The 16,832-nt window shown below is 41.4% G+C and overlaps 1 protein-coding gene across 3 annotated transcripts in view; it reads left to right on the plus strand.

The window, feature by feature from the left end:
* HIBADH (3-hydroxyisobutyrate dehydrogenase) overlaps nucleotides 1–16,832 on the plus strand; it is a 72,201-nt gene continuing 55,369 nt past the window's right edge. Inside the window, exons 1-4 of one of the 3 annotated variants that reach the window (XM_035128967.2) lie at nucleotides 1–128; nucleotides 4,641–4,801; nucleotides 5,905–6,014; nucleotides 8,816–8,937. In XM_035128967.2, coding sequence (XP_034984858.1) covers nucleotides 47–128; nucleotides 4,641–4,801; nucleotides 5,905–6,014; nucleotides 8,816–8,937 — 475 coding nt within the window. In that variant the 5' untranslated portion in view covers nucleotides 1–46. The other 2 variants (XM_035128969.2, XM_035128968.2) reach the window with 2 other exon arrangements.

Here is a 16,832-nt window from a genome sequence, read left to right on the forward strand (position 1 = left end):
GGCGCCTGAGCTGGAGGTCGCGGCGGCGCGGAGGCGGGCAGGCAGCATGGCAGCGGCTCTGGTGCTGAGAGGCTCCGCCAGTTGGTTGCGCAGGCAGAGGAAGGTCTGTGTGGGCAGCGTGGCGATGGGTAAGGAGCGCCGGGCTGCGGGGAGAAGAAGCTCGGGCTATGCTGCTCGTGGATCCTTGCAAGAGGAGCAGGAGAAGAACGACCAGGCCTCCTGCTAAGGAAGCCCCGAGGGTAGATGGGGCTGCTCTTTCCCTCTCCACCCCACAGCCCCTCGCCTTGTCACCCAGTGCAGGGGCTGACAACCCTTTGCCCAAACTTATTGGCGCCCGCCTAGTGCGCCAGCTGCATAGGTAGTAAATCAGGTGCAAAGAAGCGGTGTGTTAGAAATGCAGTCTTCCTTAACGATGACATCTGCGTCTTGCTTCTCCAGAGCTAGCCTGCCTTTTTTCTTTTTTAACCTCCTGGTCTGAAATTTGCATAGGCTTGCAAGGTGCTGATCAGGGGCTTTCGCAGAAGGAAAGTTGCAAGGTTGTATGACTTGCATTTTGCGCCCTTTACAAGTATTGTGCCCGCGCTGTTAAAACCCACACAAGCTGTAAAATTATATTGGGCTAATATCAGAACGTACGGTCGGCTGAAGAGAAGGCCGGTGTAATAAATACTTTAACGTGTTTACTTAAAATAACGTGCGCCGTGTTTAAAACAGGCCACAAAAGTTTATGTGACGCTAGTGACCTAACATATTGAGTTAATGGTATTTATAATCTGTGCTCACATTTGCTTTTCACATAATACTGATTATTTTTCTCGCAGAGAACTCGGCATTTTATTAATTGCTGTGATCTTGGACCGTTTTATACATACATGTAAAACTTGGTACAGGTGTGGTTAGTGTTGTTGTACCATGTACATTATCCTTTTTGTAAAGTTAGCCATAGCCTTGTGGGTTTGCACAAGCGATATTCATGCTGAAGCACAAGCCAATGTCTGAATTCCATGGAGTTTGCTCTGAGATAAGTGTACAGTACAGTATCTAGGATTGCAGGGTAGTTTCTCATCTTTAAAGGAGCAAATTTAATTGAATGCTTTTACTTGTCTGCCCTAGTTAGGTTATTAGTAACGCCAAATAATATGAAAGAAAATGTTTTAAAGCCCTCTGGTTTGTCCTTAATCAGTGACCTCTGTGTGTATTTTTCCATTCTTTTTGATAAGGAGTTCTGTGCTGTCAAAAGGCTTGCATGCTGTCTTACTAGCAAAAGCCTGGCTTTGTATGAACCAGCTTGTTTTATTGGGTGAAACTATTGACATCCAATATTCAGTGGTGCTTGTTTAACTTCCCAAATGACTTAAATTCCTAGTGTCTTTAAATAGAACAACATGTGACCACATAACAGTGAATTTCAATAAATTAAATGGGTTCTCAATAGGACTTGTACAGAAGTTCTGTACCATTAAAATTGTGCCCTATGAGTACAAACGTCCTTAATTCAAAACGCCCCTCTGTCATGAACTCATGCACTGACTTTAGGGAAGACATTTCTCATCCCATTCCCAGATCTGTAATATGATAAAACTAAAGATGGCTTGCTTTACAGGGTGGTTTTACGGATTACCAGGAAAATATACACGGAGCGCTTTGAGCACTTCAAAATTACTATATAAGCAATGAGTTATATATGTACATATATATGTATGCTTGCATGTATATTATATACAGTATTGTTGCCATCATGTGTCAATAAGTCTTTGGTCATGTTAGAATCGTAGAGTTGGAAGGGACTCCGAGGGTAATCTAGTCCAACTCCCTCCTGCAGCGCAGGAATCTTTTGCCCAATGTGGGGCTCAAACCCATGACCCTGAGATTAAGAGTCCTATGCTCTACCAACTGAGCTATATACTGCATTTATGCGCACACCACATACTTTACACAGTTGTTGGATTGTTCAGCAGTGTGAAATTCCTTCGCTTGCTTATCATGCTTATGGCATTAAAGTTGAAGTCCTAAACATGAGCAAGCCCCAAAGAGCACAGTGGTGGTGTTTACTTTTAAGTAAACATGAATAGGATTGGTGCCGCACATCATTCATTTCCTAGTGGCTTTATGACATGAAGGTAATTAGACTTCTTGTCTGTGGAAATCAACTCGTTCCTTATGTTTACTGTCCTTTAGTGTTTGTAAGTCATCCTTGGCTGTTCTGTGACTAAGTCACATGATTACACAATACTACATTTTAAAAAAAATGTGGAGAGCCTTCAATTGCTGTAGCTCAGTGATAGACAGCTTGTAAGGGGTCTTAGGCTGAATCTATAGCACCCCTAGATAGTGCTAGGGAAGCTGTCTGAAATCCTGAAAACCTGCTGCCAGTCACTATAGACAGTGTAGGTTAATGAGACAGGATTTGCATCTGCAGAAGCCATAACAGCTGTTATTCAGCAGGGCTTGTTCTTCTCTTTCCCTCTGTAAGACCTTGATATCAACCTCTCCACAAATCACTCCATGTTTGGCACTACTTGAAATATTGCAGGGGTAGGGAATCCGTTGCCCTCTAGATGTTTGATTACAATTCTCTTTAGTTTTAGTTAGCAAGGGATGATGGAAGATGTAGTCCCTCAACATCTGGAACAGAGCCTGCATCTCTGTTGTGTATGCCCCTTTGTCTGTATGGCTACTGTGACATAGAAGATCATCGCAAACCCCCTATCGAGCAGGTACAGAGCCCGTGGTCCTCCTCCCGATATAGTTGGACCTCAGCTCCCATTAGCTCTTATCTATTGGCCATGCTAGCTGGGGCTGATGGGAGTTGGAGTCCAGTAACATCTGAACAGGTCCCCTATCTGTGTGATACGAGGTGTGAAATAGAAGCCTTGTGTCTTGTTGTTAAACTGTTGTACCCCTATTTATTAAAAATATTTTTAGTAATATTGCTCCTGGGTAACTTTCTACAGGTAGAGAACAAGTTTGTCTCAGCTTGCACATCTTCTGCTGGCTTGATAGTTGTCGGAGGTAACTGGTTAGGACTCTAATCAGGAAGTCTGATACAAGATGTTGGCGTATTAATCATGGCACCAACAATATCGTGTGGAGAGCAGCTACATCTGTCTTCTGTTGGGGCTAAGAAGGAGCTTAACATTCGAAGACTAATAACTCAGATGCTACTGATCTGAGAAGGAACGCTTCCAATGTACTCTTGTCACTTCCTGATTTTTCAATATGAATGCTATTTTTCTTTCCATAAGCTGTTGAGGTTGAGCAGTTTGGTAAATTCCATGTAAGCTTGATATTCATTCATAATGATGCCTGGTATGATTCTACTCCATTTTATTTTGCTTTAAGTCAACGTTTCTTACAATTGGCAGTCAAACTGAGAACAGATGGCATTCAAGCTCTAAGCTAGGATTGTATTCATTTAGAAAAGGAAATTATTGTTTATCCTGTTGCCTAACATTCCCTGTTCATGTATGCCTAGTAGCTAGTGCTTACGTTACGACTGAACGGTGCAATACTGAGAGTTGAGTGCCTCTTAGATTTTTTCCAGTGGGTCTTGAATACACTTTTTCTGAATTTCATCTATAGCCCATACCATACTGTAGTGTTACAGGTTCTAATTCTGTTGATGGCTACTCTTGGCATTCGAGTGTTTGTCATTTGCCTAATTTTCAAGAACGTTCTACTAACACCAGAGGATAGCTTTCAGACTGCTGGGGAAAGGCATTAAATAACTGTGGTGTGAAAGTTACCCATTATGCTTTTTTTAAAAATGCATCTTTAGTCCATGCAGACAAACTGCCATATGATAATAGTTTGCACATCTCAACATCTGGTGGACAGCTGTTTGTGTCTTGAATTACAGCTGATACTAACTGGCTGGATTGGCAGTCAGGAAAAGAAAAGGGATCAGCTATGCGTGGAATCTGTACAATCTTTCCTGCCAGTCCATATTAAGGTTGAACTCATTCTCCTTGCCCTGTAACCCAAGAACAATGGGTAATCAAGTGGAATTGTTTTAGAATTCACATGACAAAATTTAAGCAGAAATGCCCCTGCAACTGAAAGTTAAAGGCAACATACAAAGCACACCTTAAAATAATTTTGCATCGCTTTGTTGCATGAGATTACTCAAAATGGTAACTATTACAAATTAATATTATTTAATTTAAATATTATTATTTATTAAACTAGGGTAAACATTTGTTAAAGAATAAGAAAAAATACTGTGTTTATTAAAGTTTTCTTAAAGATGAAAAAAATGGCAAGAACAAGTTCAAGCAAGTTTAAATTCTAACTGAAATATAACATAAATAGATTTTATCTGTGCGTGGTACAGTGGCCATGATAAAACATAGGAATAGTACAGATGTCTTCAATCACATATCAGTAGCAGATAAAAACTCTTGCCAGGGCAGGCACCAGAGAAGCTGGGAAAAAAGACATAGCACTAATAATATATGACATAATAATTAACAATACAAACTCAGAGATGAACAACAGCATGAAGTTGCTACTGTAGATGGTCACAAATAACGGTAACCTAACTATGAATTTCTTAAATCTGAACCATATAATCTGTTTTTGTTATGGAAATGTATTTCAAGATCATTTACTAATGCTGAAACTCTTGGAACTGTCTTTAGTGTCTTCTAGGGCAATGGCTTCCAAAACTGCTGTTGGATTCGTTGGTTTGGGTAACATGGGAAATCCAATGGCGAAAAACCTTGTAAAACATGGGTACCCTGTTATAGCATATGATGTATTTCCAGAAGCGTGTAAAGAATTTCAAGACTTGGGCTCACAGGTATAGTAGTATCTTATTTTAAGAATCTTACCTCGTAAGTGGTTGGGGCGGGGGCTGTGAAATTCCGTTAATTCCATCTCAAGATAGGAATTGTTATTTTTTTAAAAAAAAATCCACTCTGGGCAGCGTCACAAGTTAAAACACAGCAAGACATCAAACATTAAAAACTTCCCTATACAGGGCTACCTTCAGATGTCTTCTAAAAACTGTATAGTTATTAATGTCCTTGACATCTGCTAGGAGGGCGTTCCACAGGGCAGGTGCCACTACCAAGAAGGCCCTCTACCCGGTTCCCTGTCACCTCACTTCTCATAGTGAGGGAACTGCCAGAAAACCCTCGGTGCTGGATCCCAGTGTCTGGGCTGAGTGATACGTGCTTCCTATGTGTTGGGTGTGATTGTGGCCTGGTTCAGACATCCTGGGCACCCATGGCTAGTTAAAACAAAAGAGACTCAAGCTGTGGTTTGTAAAGTTCAGGTATAATTTCTCAGTTCAATAGTTCACTCTCCTCCTGATGTGCACAAGCAAGAGAGGGATAAAGACTTGAGTAGGGTCAAATGGGCCCTGATCCTGACCGGCTCACCCTACGCCTTTCATTGTTGGACTACAGTTCCCATAACCTTTGCTCATTGAGGGTCACAAGCTCCCCACCTGGATACTGTACTTAAACCCATTCTTTTTCCTTTTTTGTAACTATATGGATAAGCTATAGTTGACCAGAATGTCTTAAGATGAAATGTATGTGCCTGTAGTAATGATGATTTGGTTAACAGTGAATTAATTAGCATCATGGAACAAATAAAGGGTTCTTACTGTCACTTGTACTCTGCCTGGACCCTTGATGCCCTCCGTCTAACCAATCAGCCTTTACATCTTTGTGCTGTCTCTTGTTAAAATTCATAGGAGCAGGAGGATACGGCAAGATTTCACCCTTCCATTGTCGCATCTGATTCTGTGGCTTAGCTACACGGCGCTGTTTCCGTTCTACTGAAGTACTTGTAGTACTTGCTTAAAAGGTTGAAACAATAAAACATGAAAGGATAACTTCTGTTTCAATAGGCAACAGAACACTGATCTTTTTCTTACGCCCTCTTTCTTGAAAGGTGACAGATTCCCCAGCAGATGTAGCAGACAAAGCTGACAGGATTATTACGATGCTTCCATCTAATGCTAATGCAATAGAAGTCTACGTAGGCTCCAATGGAATTCTGAAGTGAGAATTTCCTCTTATCTTCCCTCCTCTCCCCCATTTATAAGCCTAATAATAAAATAAAGCATTTATGCTACATTCTGCCTAGAGTGTTATTTGCATTCGTTTTCTACTTGCCTGCTGAATTAAAACGTTGCTAAGCACATAGTGTCTATCAGCTATCCGTGTGTGCAAACATTTCCCTGCTGCGCCTATGGCAACAAACTGCATTTGGCAATAGATTTTTTTCTCCTAGAGATGCATGTGTTTGTGTGATGGTCTGTCTCCAAACTTGAGCACTAATCCCTGTTAGTATATGAATGCAACATCTCGCTGCTCTTGCAGGACTCTGGAAAGAAATAATAGCTGGAAGTCCATTATCTTAATCCTTCATGTGTGTGTTTTTCCTTGCAAGGGGAGATTGTAAGGAATTTCTAATAACGCAAGTTGATATTTTGATGACTTGAATAAATTTTTTCAAAACCAGGGGTAGCCATCTTAGGCTACTGCAGCAAAAGCATAGAATTGTTGGGTTGGAAGGGACATCCAGTCCAACCGCCTGCAATGCAGGAATCACTGACAGATGGCCACCTGGCCTCTGTTTAAAAACCTCCGATGAAGGAGAGCCAACCATCTTCTGAGGTTGTCTATTCCATTGTCGAACAGCTCTTACCATCAGAAAGTTTTTCCTAATGGTTAGGCACAACCTCCTTTCATGGAATTTGAATCCATTGGTTTGGGTCCTGCCCTCCGGAGCAGCAAAAAAAACAAGCCTGCTCCATCTTCCATGTAATAGTATTTTAGATATTTTTATTTTGATTTTTATTCAATTTGTATATTGCCCTATTCCTGTAGATCTCAGGGCTGTTCACAAAATATTTTAAGATGTCTATCATATCACCTCTCGATTCAGGTAGGTAGCCGTGTTGGTTTGGCACAGTCGAAATAAATTAAAAAATTAAATTGAATTAATTGAATTAATTTTTTAAATTATTTCGAAATTAAGATTAATTGAATTTATGAATTTAGAGAGAATGACGACAGCAATTAGAAATACATCTAAACAGAAATCCAAATTGGAATGGGGGTTTGTGGAAGAATATTTTTTAAAAAAATGATATAAAAACTGAGTTGATGATTTGTTAAAATTAGACTGTCATGAGGAAAACAGAATTTGAAAACTAAGGAAGGTAAAGTAGAGCTACAAACAATAAATGAAAGCAACACAAATTAAAAATGAATTAGAAAAATAAGCGATGTGAAGTGACTGGGAAGTTAATTTTCCTTTTTAATAGAATTGTACATTGGAATCAGTTGTATACCAAGATCTACACAAATGTTGTAATTTTTATGGTGTTGTATTTTATTGAATTTAAATAAAGACTGTTTTTAAAATTTTAATTTTTTTTATAAAAAATGTCCAGTAGCACCTTAGAGACCAACTAAGTTTGTTCTGGGTATAAGGTTTCATGTGCATATCTACACACGAACTTCTTCAGATATCTGAAGACGTGTGCATGCACATGAAAGCTTATACCCAGAACAAACTTAGTTGGTCTCTAAGGTGCTACTGGACAATTTTTTAAATTTTTTTATTTATATCACCTCTCGGTACAAATGTTATCATGGCATAAGCTTTCATGTACAGTCGTACCTTGGATCCCGAACACCTTGGTACTCAGATGTTTTGGCTCCCGAATGCTGCAAACCCAGAAGTGAGTGTTCTGGTTTGCAAACGTTCTTTACAACCTGGACGTCTGGCGGGGCTTCCGCAGCTTCCAATTGACTGCAGCCAATCAGAAGCCATGCCGTGCTTTCGTTTCCAAACGTTTTGGAAGCCAAACGGACTTCCGGAATGGATTCCGTTCGACTTCCATGGTACCACTATACTAGAGTTCATTTCATCGGATGCATGAAACATAATCCTCAGTTGCGGGTGTATATATAAACACACATGGTTATAAAAAGGTTGTAAACCGTGGGCTCGGAAGAGAATGAAATGCAAAGGAAATTAAATGCAGGAAGTGCAGATGGTAACAATTCAGTTTACACTTAACTTTAAACCATAGTTAAAACTGCCTGATTTAACACGAATGAGCAGTGTGCTGTGCTCAACAGTCTGCTTCACTTCTACTGAATTTGCCATGTCAGGCAGGAAACAAACCATAGGCTGGCTTCCTGTTGTGTGTGAAGCAGCTCTGGTTCACATGCAGTGTGACGCCAGCTTCTGGTTTGTTTCGTGCTCGAGGGAGGGAGGGAGGAAGAGAAGTGGGGATGTTTGAGCAGCGTCAGTGTGCTGATCGTTCACATTAAACCATAGTTCATGATAAAGTAAAACTTTGTGTGTACCAGGCCAGAAGATAAGCAAGAGAAGCACATTGGCCCTTCACAACAGCAGTGATAACAGCATTGCCAAGCTTATTGTTTTGATTAACATCTCCAGTGGGAAAGAAAACCATTGTGTGTATTCAGATAGAGTTGACCATCTTGATAAATTGTAATTTAGAAGATTCACACAGGAGCATCTCTTAGAAATTCCTTTCTCCCAAGTATGTTCCAAGAGCAGTGGCAGAATGCCCTGGTAAATTGTGTTATAGTTTCCAATGTGAATTGAAGAAATGGCATGCCAGTATTGAAGATCTCATTGATACAACTTCCTTTTTTAAATCTGCGATGATCTTAATTTGATTGTGCCAGCTTCTGTACTCAAGCTGTGTTGCCTTTAGGCCAGATGGTATCAGTAAAAAAAAAAAAAGCTAATTGTCTTGATTATTTTACATATCTACAAAGTGTCTTATTCGTCTTTTACTTCTTTTTCTTCTTAGGAAAGTGAAGAAAGGTTCTTTGTTAATAGACTCCAGTACTATTGATCCTGCAGTTTCAAAAGATCTAGCTAAAGAAGCTGAAAAAATGGGAGCTGTTTTTATGGATGCCCCTGTTTCTGGTGGTAAGCTCCCCCCCCCCCAAACTTGTGTTTTCCCTGATGTTGGAGGTTAGGGAAGGCTGACCTATATACGTACTACTCATTAGGAAAAATAAAAAAGAACCCTGAGTTTTCATATCCAAGATTCATAAAGATATGTAGGTTCATGCAGAGGGGCTCATGCTAGCCGAGTGAAACGATTGCTGTCTCTGTTGACCCGCTCACTGCATTACAAACTACTTTTAATAGTCCCCTCTGTTTGGAAAGAAATTTGCCATGCGGCATGAGGAGCAGGAATTCACTGAAATTCCAAGTTCTGTGGATCCTCACACCACATATTTTGTGTTTTCTCCCTCTCCAAATTATTAAGCTGGTAATTTTCCACTTAGTATATTGGAAGCTTGTAAAGTAGACGGTCAGCAATATGAAACAAGGAATATCCAGCAAATTCAGCAAAAGATTGATGGATTCAACAACAACAAAAATGATATTTTGGGTATACAGTGGTGCCTCGCTAGACGAATTTAATTCGTTCCATGGGTCTTTTCTTATAACGAAAAATTCGTCTAGCGAATCCCATAGGAATGCATTGAATTTTTTTTGCCCATAGGAACGCATTAATTGAATTTCAATGCATTCCTATGGGAAACCGCGATTCGCTAGATGAATTTTTCATAAAACGAATTCGTCTAGCAAGGCAACCTCCGCTCGAAAAATCCTTTCGTTAAGCGGAAATTTCGTTAAGCAGGGCATTAGTTAAGCGAGGCACCACTGTACTGGATTCCTCAACCTCTTTACAAGACGACATTGTCTAATTCAGATAGAAGCTGGAGGTTTAACAATAGAAGTACATACCTCACTGAGGCTTGTCCAGTGATACCTCCTTTTGGGTTGAAAGTTGTTGTCTATTCATTTTGCCTTGGTGAAACCTTTGATATTTGCAGATGTCAATGTACTTTTGAAATACTACAGTAAACAAGGTACCACTTTAACTGCTGTCTTACACAGAAGTGCATAATAGGTAACGCCACTGACCAGGTTGGAAGTCAAACGGACCTATAAAAAGGATAGTACATGTTACTAAACAGTGCTTTTGAACAACTTACTGGCTTTATGGCTTCACTGTCCAGCCAGCTCTTCTCCTCCACACTTTTTCTTATCCTTAAACTTGAAGAAAAGTTTTGGAACTCTTCTGTTTGTGACATTTTGGTTAGTCCTAGGAATATAGGAAGCTTCTGTATACGTAGAGGCTCGGTATTGGTCCATATAGTATTGCCTACTCTGACTTACAGCAACTCTCCATTGTTTCAGACGGTAAATTCCCATCCTAGTACCAGGAATTGAACCAGGGACCCATAGCTCTACTGCTGCGCTACGGTCGCCCCCGAATAATTGTCTGACTAACTTTTTAATTTATTCTAATGGAGCAACACAACCTCCTCTGCTTTTTGTGTATCTTAGAGAATACCAAGTTTAGCCATAGATCAGGGGTCAGCAAACTTTTTCAGCAAGGGGCCAGTCCACTGTCCCTCAGACCTTGTGGGGGGGCGGACTATTTTTTGGGGGGAAATGAACGAATTCCTATGCCCCACAAATAACCCAGATGCATTTTAAATAAAAGCACACGTTCTACTCATGTAAAAACACCAGGCAGGCCCCACAAATATCCCAGAGGTGCATTTTAAATAAAAGGACACATTCCACTCATGTGAAAACACACTGATTCCCGGACCGTCCGCGGGCCGGATTGAGAAGGCGATTGGGTCCAGATATGGCCCCCGGGCCTTAGTTTGCCTACCCATGCCACAGATGATACCAAAGCCGGAATATTACTTTCGACCGCCTGAAAATTGGACTTTTATTTTGTGGCAGATGGGGTGGGGTTACATGACCTCCAGCTTTTAGATAAAGCTTTGCAAGCTGGAAAATTAAAAAGCTTGTTTATGGCTTGGTGACATTTTGGTTGGCTCTGACAAAGGTGGCACGGGTGGTGCTGTAGGTTAAACCACAGAGCCTAGGGCTTGCCAATCAGAAGGTTGGCGGTTCGAATCCCCGCGACGGGGTAAGCTCCTGTTGCTTGGTCCCTGCTCCTGCCCACCTAGCAGTTCAAAAGCACGTCAAAGTGCAAGTAGATAAATAGGTACCGCTCCAGCAGGAAGGTAAACGGCATTTCCGTGTGCTGCTCTGGTTCGCCAGAAGTGGCTTTCTCATGCTGGCCACATGACCTGGAAGCTGTACGCCGGCTCCCTTGGCCAGTAGAGCGAGATGAGCGGCGCAACCCCAGAGTCGGTCACGACTGGACCTAATGGTCAGGGGTCACTTTTTGTTGTTGTTTAGTCGTTTAGTCGTGTCCGACTCTTCGTGACCCCATGGACCATAGCACGCCAGGCACTCCTGTCTTGCACTGCCTCCCGCAGTTTGGTCAAACTCATGTTCATAGCTTCGAGAACACTGTCCAACCATCTTGTCCTCTGTCGTCCCCTTCTCCTAGTGCCCTCAATCTTTCCCAACATCAGGGTCTTTTCCAAGGATTCTTCTCTTCTCATGAGGTGGCCAAAGTATTGGAGCCTCAGCTTCACGATCTGTCCTTCCAGGGAGCACTCAGGGCTGATTTCCTTAAGGATGGATAGGTTTGATCTTCTTGCAGTCCATGGGACTCTCAAGAGTCTCCTCCAGCACCATAATTCAAAAGCATCAATTCTTCGGCGATCAGCCTTCTTTATGGTCCAGCTCTCACTTCCATACATCACTACTGGGAAAACCATAGCTTTAACTATACGGACCTTTGTCGGCAAGGTGATGTCTCTGCTTTTTAAGATGCTGTCTAGGTTTGTCATTGCTTTTCTCCCAAGAAGCAGGCGTCTTTTAATTTCGTGACTGCTGTCACCATCTGCAGTGATCAAGGAGCCCAAGAAAGTAAAATCTCTCACTGCCTCCATTTCTTCCCCTTCTATTTGCCAGGAGGTGATGGGACCAGTGGCCATGATCTTGGTTTTTTTGATGTTGAGCTTCAGACCATATTTTGCGCTCTCCTCTTTCACCCTCATTAAAAGGTTCTTTAATTCCTCCTCACTTTCTGCCATCAAGGTTGTGTCATCTGCATATCTGAGGTTGTTGATATTTCTTCCGGCAATCTTAATTCCGGCTTGGGATTCATCTAGTCCAGCCTTTCGCATGATGAATTCTGCATATAAGTTAAATAAGCAGGGAGACAATATACAACCTTGTCGTACTCCTTTCCCAATTTTGAACCAATCAGTTGTTCCATATCCAGTTCTAACTGTAGCTTCTTGTCCCACATAGAGATTTCTCAGGAGACAGATGAGGTGATCAGGCACTCCCATTTCTTTAAGAACTTGCCATAGTTTGCTGTGGTCGACACAGTCAAAGGCTTTTGCATAGTCAATGAAGCAGAAGTAGACGTTTTTCTGGAACTCTCTAGCTTTCTCCATAATCCAGCGCATGTTTGCTATTTGGTCGCTGGTTCCTCTGCCCTTTCGAAATCCAGCTTGCACTTCTGGGAGTTCTCGATCCACATACTGCCTAAGCCTGCCTTGTAGAATTTTAAGCATAACCTTGCTAGCGTGTGAAATGAGCGCAATTGTGCGGTAGTTGGAGCATTCTTTGGCACTGCCCTTCTTTGGAATTGGGATGTAGACTGATCTTCTCCAATCCTCTGGCCATTGCTGAGTTTTCCAAACTTGCTGGCATATTGGGTGTAGCACCTTAACAGCATCATCTTTTAAAATTTTAAATAGTTCAGCTGGAATATCATCACTTCCACTGGCCTTGTTATTAGCAGTGCTTTCTAAGGCCCATTTGACTTCACTCTCCAAGATGTCTGGCTCAAGGTCAGCAACCACACTACCTGGGGTGTACGAGACCTCCATATCTTTCTGGTATAATTCCTCTGTGTATTCTTGCCACCTCTTCTTGATGTCTTCTGCTTCTGTTAGGTCCTTACCACTTTTGTCCTTTATTATGGTAATCTTTGTAAGAAATGTTCCTTTCATATCTCCAATTTTCTTGAACAGATCTCTGGTTTTCCCCATTCTATTGTTTTCCTCTATTTCTTTGCATTGCTCATTTAAGAATACCCTCTTGTCTCTCCTTGCTGTTTTTTGGAAATCTGCATTCAGTTTCCTGTATCTTTCCCTATCTCCCTTGCATTTTGCTTGCCTCCTCTCCTCCGCTATTTGTAAGGCCTCATTGGATAGCCATTTTGCTTTCTTGCATTTCCTTTTCCTTGGGATGGTTTTCGTTGCTGCCTCCTGTATAATGTTACGAGCCTCCATCCATAGTTCTTCAGGCACTCTGTCCACCAAATCTAAATCCTTAAACCTGTTCCTCACTTCCACTGTGTATTCATAAGGGATTTGATTCAGATTGTATCTTACTGGCCCAGTGGTTTTTCCTACTTTCTTCAGTTTAAGCTGGAATTTTGCTATAAGAAGCTGATGATCTGAGTTACAGTCAGCTCCAGGTCTTGTTTTTGCTGACTGTATAGAGCTTCTCCATCTTTGGCTGCAGAGAATATAATCAATCTGATTTCGATGCTGCCCATTTGGTGATATCCATGTGTAGAGTCGTCTCTTGTGTTGTTGGAAGAGAGTGTTTGTGATGACCAGCTTGTTCTCTTGACAGAACTCTATTAGCCTTTGCCCTGCTTCATTTTGAACTCCAAGGCCAAACTTGCCAGTTGTTCCTTTTATCTCTTGATTCCCTACTTTAGCATTCCAATCCCCTGTAATGAGAAGAACATCCTTCTTTGGTGTCATTTCTAGAAGTTGTTGTAGGTCTTCATAGAATTGGTCAATTTCACTTTCTTCAGCACCGGTAGTTGGTGCATAAACTTGGATTACTGTGATGTTAAAAGGTCTGCCTTGGATTCGTATCGAGATCATTCTGTCATTTTTGAGATTGCATCCCATTACAGCTTTTGCCACTCTTTTGTTGACTATGAGGGCCACTCCATTTCTTCTACAGGATTCTTGCCCACAGTAGTAGATATGATAGTCACCCGAACTGAATTCGCCCATTCCCTTCCATTTTAGTTCACTGATGCCCAGGATGTCGATATTTATTCTTGTCATCTCATTTTTTACCACATCCAGCTTACCTCCACTCATGGTTCTTACATTCCAGGTTCCTATGCAATATTTTTCTTTGCAGCATCGGACTTTCCTTTCGCTTCCAGGCATATCCGCAACTGAGCGTCCTTTCGGCTTTGGCCCAGCCGCTTCATCAGCTCTGAATCTACTTGTACTTGTCCTCCGCTCTTCCTCAGTAGCATGTTGGACGCCTTCTGACCTGAGGGGCTCGTCTTCCAGCGTCATAACTTTTATATGCCTGTTGTCTTTGTCCATGGAGTTTTCTTGGCAGGGATACTGGAGTGGCTTGCCAGTTCCTTCTCCAGGTGGATCACGTTTAGTCAAAACTCTCCACTATGACCTGTCCATCTTGGGTGGCCCTGCATGGCATAGCTCATAGCTTCTCTGAGTTATTCAAGCCCCTTCGCCACGACAAGGCATTGATCCATGAAGGGGAGGGGTCCCTTTATCTTTACCTAATAAAGGTACAGTGGTACCTCGGGTTAATAACTTAATTCGTTCCGGAGGTCCGTTCTTAACCTGAAACTGTTCTTAACCTGAGACACCACTTTAGCTAATGGGGCCTCCTGCTGCTGCCGTGCCTCTGCAGCACAATTTCTGTTCTCACCCTGAAGCAAAGTACTTAACCCAAGGTACTATTCCTGGGTTAGTGGAGTCTGTAACCTGAAGCGTATGTAACCTGAAGCGTATGTAACCCGAGGTACCACTGTATTTAGCCTAACTGGATTTTTAAAGAATAGTGGAGAAGGTATGGGTATCTGGCTGAACCTGGATTAAGATCAGAGTATGAACAGGAGTAGAATCAATATAAGAAAATATAGGCTAGCAGCAGTGTGGCAAGCTGCCAACCCAAGTAGCTGATTATAGTAATGGTGAAGAGACAAGAAAGGTACAGGAAAAAGGCATTTATTCAGCACAAACCTAGAAAAAAGAGAGGGCAGATAGCCATGTTGTGGCTCAATCTGTAGGAGAAAATCCAGTTTCTTATATTTGCATTTCCCACAATGTAACACTATGCAAATACACATCATTGACTTGCCCTGTTCAAGAGAGATCTATGTTTATATGCTGGTCTCCATTTTTTTGTCTTTATTTTCCATTACCTTCTATCATCTTCCCTTGTACAAGCAGCTGACCTCTGTAGGTGAATGTAATTTGAAGTTCTCCATATTGCCTGGATAGGTTCCCCTCCAATTGCATCTCGGCTGCGTGAAGGGAAACTGGAATATGTTAAGTCATTTATTGACGCTGTAGTGACAAGTGTAAACTGAGAACGAAGAAAGTGACTCCTCTATGGCCTTGTATGCATAAGAGCTCCTTTGTACACATCATGTTACTAGTGTGGCATTTGCAGCAGTTGCTTGTGTCAAACGAATGTGTCCTTTAAGGAATCTTAAGAGTGTGTATGTATATATATATATGCATGCATGAGTGCATCTTTGTGGATTTTTTCTTATTGGAGAAAATAACATATGTTGAATAGAGTCGTTTTTACTAACTTATATAAATGCTTTCTAGAAGATTGAAACAGTAGGCGGCGGAGCTCGTTAAAGACTTCTTATTTTACAAGCTTTAAAGAATTCAGAATATGGCTTGGCTCCCTTTTTTTTTTTAAATCGAAACCCTCATATAGACTTCGTTTCAGAGCCAGCATCAAGTCTGTACAGTGCTTGTCTTTTTTTAAAATACAAACATACACTCTTGCTCTTTCTATTTACTGAATCAGAACCCTACTGTTTCCACTGGTGCTGTGTCTAATTTATGATGTGACCACAAAAACTAAAATTATTTATATGTTGGCACAAAACGGCACCACTGTAGTTAAGAGTCTGTTGGCATTTCCATTATAAATCCTCCCTAGGCCAAGTTTATAACTTGGCATTTTTACTTTGCTTCAGGCTCTAACCATGCTGTTTTCTGTCCAAGCACAATTGGGGTTGTTTTTTAGTATAAAAAAATCATTTAAATAAGCTTGGGCCACTTGTTTATATTTCACAACTAGTACTGCAAGCTAGAGTTTTGAGAATGGTATATGGCCCAAACTGTAGCGAAATAAAATAATAGTGGCTTTTAAAGGGACTTTACAAACTCTTTATTATTGTTTACTAAGTGGCACAAGTATACATGCAACAGTTTTAGGTGCATTTCTTTTTTTTTGGCATAGTGTTCTACATTCCAATCTTTTCATTGAGAGGTCTTAACAGTTAGCAGTGCACATTTAATAGGATAAATATTTTAAAAACCCACAGAAATAGTCTGTGGATGTATGAACCCATGTTTATCAGACTCATGATTCCTCCTTTTTTTAATCCCAAGTTCTTTCCCCCGCCCCCTGTTCGAAATCAGTTTGTATTTTTCCTCTTCTGTGTCTAAATGAAGGCCACTGGTAAACTGGTAGGAAAGGATAGCTCAAGAAAAGGGGACCAGTTAGTAGATTGTGTGAATTTTTCATTACAGTTACCACTTTGGACTGCATGTGAGAGTCCAGTTGGACGAGAAGCAGTTTTCTGGTCTTGTGCAGTTGCCATGTGAGTTGAATTTTTGGTACTCGCAAAGCTCTTTCACTAGAAGGGCTCCCACTGCTCACATTACCCCCCCCCCTTTAGTCTTGTTGCCTTTCATCTTCCCTTGTCCTTAGTTTACAAATCCTTGTTTCCATTGGTGTGCCTGAGAAAAGGATTCTGTATGTTTAAGACAAGGTCAGCTCCAGGTGTGAGGGGACCCTGCACAGAGGCCACCTCTCGACAGGCCACATCCTCCATCAGTGGGCCCTTGTAAGCTGGTGTAGGCGGCAGCAGTGCCAAGCAG

Source organism: Zootoca vivipara, chromosome 12 (assembly GCF_963506605.1).
Source record: "Zootoca vivipara chromosome 12, rZooViv1.1, whole genome shotgun sequence".
NCBI lineage: Eukaryota > Metazoa > Chordata > Lepidosauria > Squamata > Lacertidae > Zootoca > Zootoca vivipara.